This window comes from Mastomys coucha, chromosome X, assembly GCF_008632895.1.
Source record: "Mastomys coucha isolate ucsf_1 chromosome X, UCSF_Mcou_1, whole genome shotgun sequence".
Taxonomy (NCBI): Eukaryota; Metazoa; Chordata; class Mammalia; order Rodentia; family Muridae; genus Mastomys; species Mastomys coucha.
The window spans coordinates 1327963-1330373 of record NC_045030.1 but is presented as its reverse complement, the minus strand read 5'-3'; the positions used below and the strand labels follow the sequence as shown (position 1 = coordinate 1330373).

The following is a 2411-nucleotide window of genomic DNA, read 5'->3' as shown; positions in this document are numbered from 1 at the left end:
AGTACAGGAGCCTGTATGGTTGCAATGAGGGGTGAGTTCCAACCAGTGGGCCCACCCAGCCACGAGAGCACCACCTGGACATGTGCAAAGACATACATGTACACATGGAAAAACACAAAGAGTTTATGGGGGAGAGTAGGAGTAGAAGAAGATGGAGGAGAAGGAGAGAGGGAAAGGAAAGAAAACAGAAGGGGAGGGAGATTAAAGAGAGGGGGTGGAGGAGGAAGAGAAAAGTGAGAAGAGAGAGAAGAGATGGGAGAGGAGAGGAGAGAAGAGGTGAGAGAAGAGAGAAGAGGAGAGGAGAGAAATGAGATGAGAGGAGAAAGGAGAGAGAAAAGAGGAAAGTCCTATATCTACAAGGAAAGAGTCACATAGTCATTGTAACAGATGAGTGGACAAGCCTCAGGACCTTGTTCTCATCTTCTAAAGCCAACTAGGAGCTATCTTTTGAAATTCAAGTTGCAGTTGGCGGGGATTAGAGGAGAAACACAACCAAGCCTGAACACCCTGCCCCCTCCTCATCTTTCTGAGAGTTGGTCACTCATTTATTCCTTGGTGTCAACAGTTTCTCTCTGAGTGAAAGACCCCCATACTAATATTTCTGAATGAGATGCACTCCCATACATTCTCATAGCTCCCAGGCCATTCATAAAGAGCCTGTCCCCAATAAACACTCTAGTTGCCCAAGGTACACAAATAGGAGGAGAACTGAATAAGACAACTCGGAACAAGAATCTTTGGCCAACGAGAAAAATGTAACCCTCTAAGGAGATCTGATTAAGTCCAGGGAAAATATATTAGTATAAGGATTTGGAGGGTCTTTCTTGATGGTGCTCATGTTTGTTCTGAAATAGTATAGTTCAGCCTTTATTGACGTCTTGAGAGTTTTTAGTAGAATTCTGTATTGAGAGCTCTCCTTCCAGCTTTCAAGGACTATAGCTGAGAACTTGAAGGTGTTGGAGGGTCATCATCTTTTGCTCGACTGCCACGATTTCTACGATGCCAGAACTTGCCTTCAGAGCAAAAAAAAAAAAAAAAGGTATATATAATGAAGTAATAAAATTAGTACTTTGCCAGATGCTTAAATGTATAAGCTCCAGAGAGGGCCAAGTGGCTGGAGAGAGCCTAGTTTTATCCTACAGTACCAACCATCTCTGTGTCAGAGAGAAAGTCACCTGAGACCATACTAACTAAATGCAAGTAACATTAATGTTTGGAACCTGATCATCTGTGCAACTACTATGGACTCAGCCTAAGTCTACAAAAATACTTTCAAACACTAGAGATTTCTGAACATCAGATTCTTGAGTTAAACCAGCTGGACCATAGTCAAGAAAAATAGCATTAGAGCCAAAATATTTTCTCTTGGCATCTGTCAAACCTTTCTTCATTAAAGCCAAACCAACTGCTCTTATCTCACTGTGCTCTCACATATCTGTTAATGCTCTATCTTTGAAATGTCCATGTTGACTAGGCCTTGAATTTAAGAGGGACCATGGGCATCAGGATCGGGACAACTATAAATTCTAGTAGAGTCTTCTTTTGAGACTCATTCACATTTTAACAATACTTCAGACCAATTATAAGGAAAAATGGTATAAAAAATAAAATTTATATGGTATGAGTTTTATCCGTGTATCCAGGGACTCTATAACACGGAGAACGGATTTTGATGGGTCAATGAACCTGTCCCCAAGCTGTAGGCATAGGTCAAGCAGTAAAAAAAAAAAAAAAAAAAAAAAAAAAAAAAAAAAAAAAAAACTGTTTGGTTGCAGTTCTTTTTGGCATAGATCTCACACAGGACCATTCCTTCACAGGTTCTCGTGTTACCAGTGATTATCCATACCATTCTCTAACTCCTTTGACATTACCTAATACCAGCTTCCTCCAGGATTTTCCCTTTACAACATGCCATGAACATTTCCAAGGGTACTTCCAGGTCTCTTGGAGATATCCAAGCTATTGTTCATGACCTTTATGACTGTGGAAGAGACTTACCAAGAAAACCAGGGAATCTTTGACTTGATTTAGGCTTTTCTCCCTCTTCTCGTTGTTTCTTCTTCCCCAACTTGGGAAATTTCATTCTAAACCTGCGACTTAAACTGTGAGTGTCGGAAGCCTGTTCCTGGAAAACAACAGCAAGAGTAAGGTCAAAACGTTTAGTTGACACTCCAAAATAATCTCTATAGGCATTTTAAAGTGATTAACTAAGATGGTTAAAGAAAGCAGGTGTATCTACTCCCAGTTCAGGTATGAGAGTTACCCCTACTCACTAGTCACATACCTTAATAAAGAAATTGATCTTTATTAAGACATATATATGTCTCTGTATATAATCTATACTGTAGCACAGTGGCAAAACATTTAGTTAAGAAATCGGTCATGGAGTACTACTCAGCTATTAAAAACAA

At 40.0% G+C, this 2411-nt stretch overlaps 1 protein-coding gene across 1 annotated transcript in view; it reads right to left on the bottom strand.

Moving 5' to 3' along the window:
* Window positions 1-246: 246 nt before the first annotated feature.
* The window catches only part of Dgkk (diacylglycerol kinase kappa), a 122053-nt gene continuing 119888 nt past the window's right edge, over window positions 247-2411 (bottom strand). The window contains exons 27-28 of the mRNA XM_031371869.1: window positions 1999-2125; window positions 247-1013 (exon numbers count right to left, since the gene is read on the bottom strand). Coding sequence (XP_031227729.1) covers window positions 934-1013; window positions 1999-2125 — 207 coding nt within the window. The 3' untranslated portion in view covers window positions 247-933. The remainder of the gene's footprint in view (window positions 1014-1998; window positions 2126-2411) is intronic.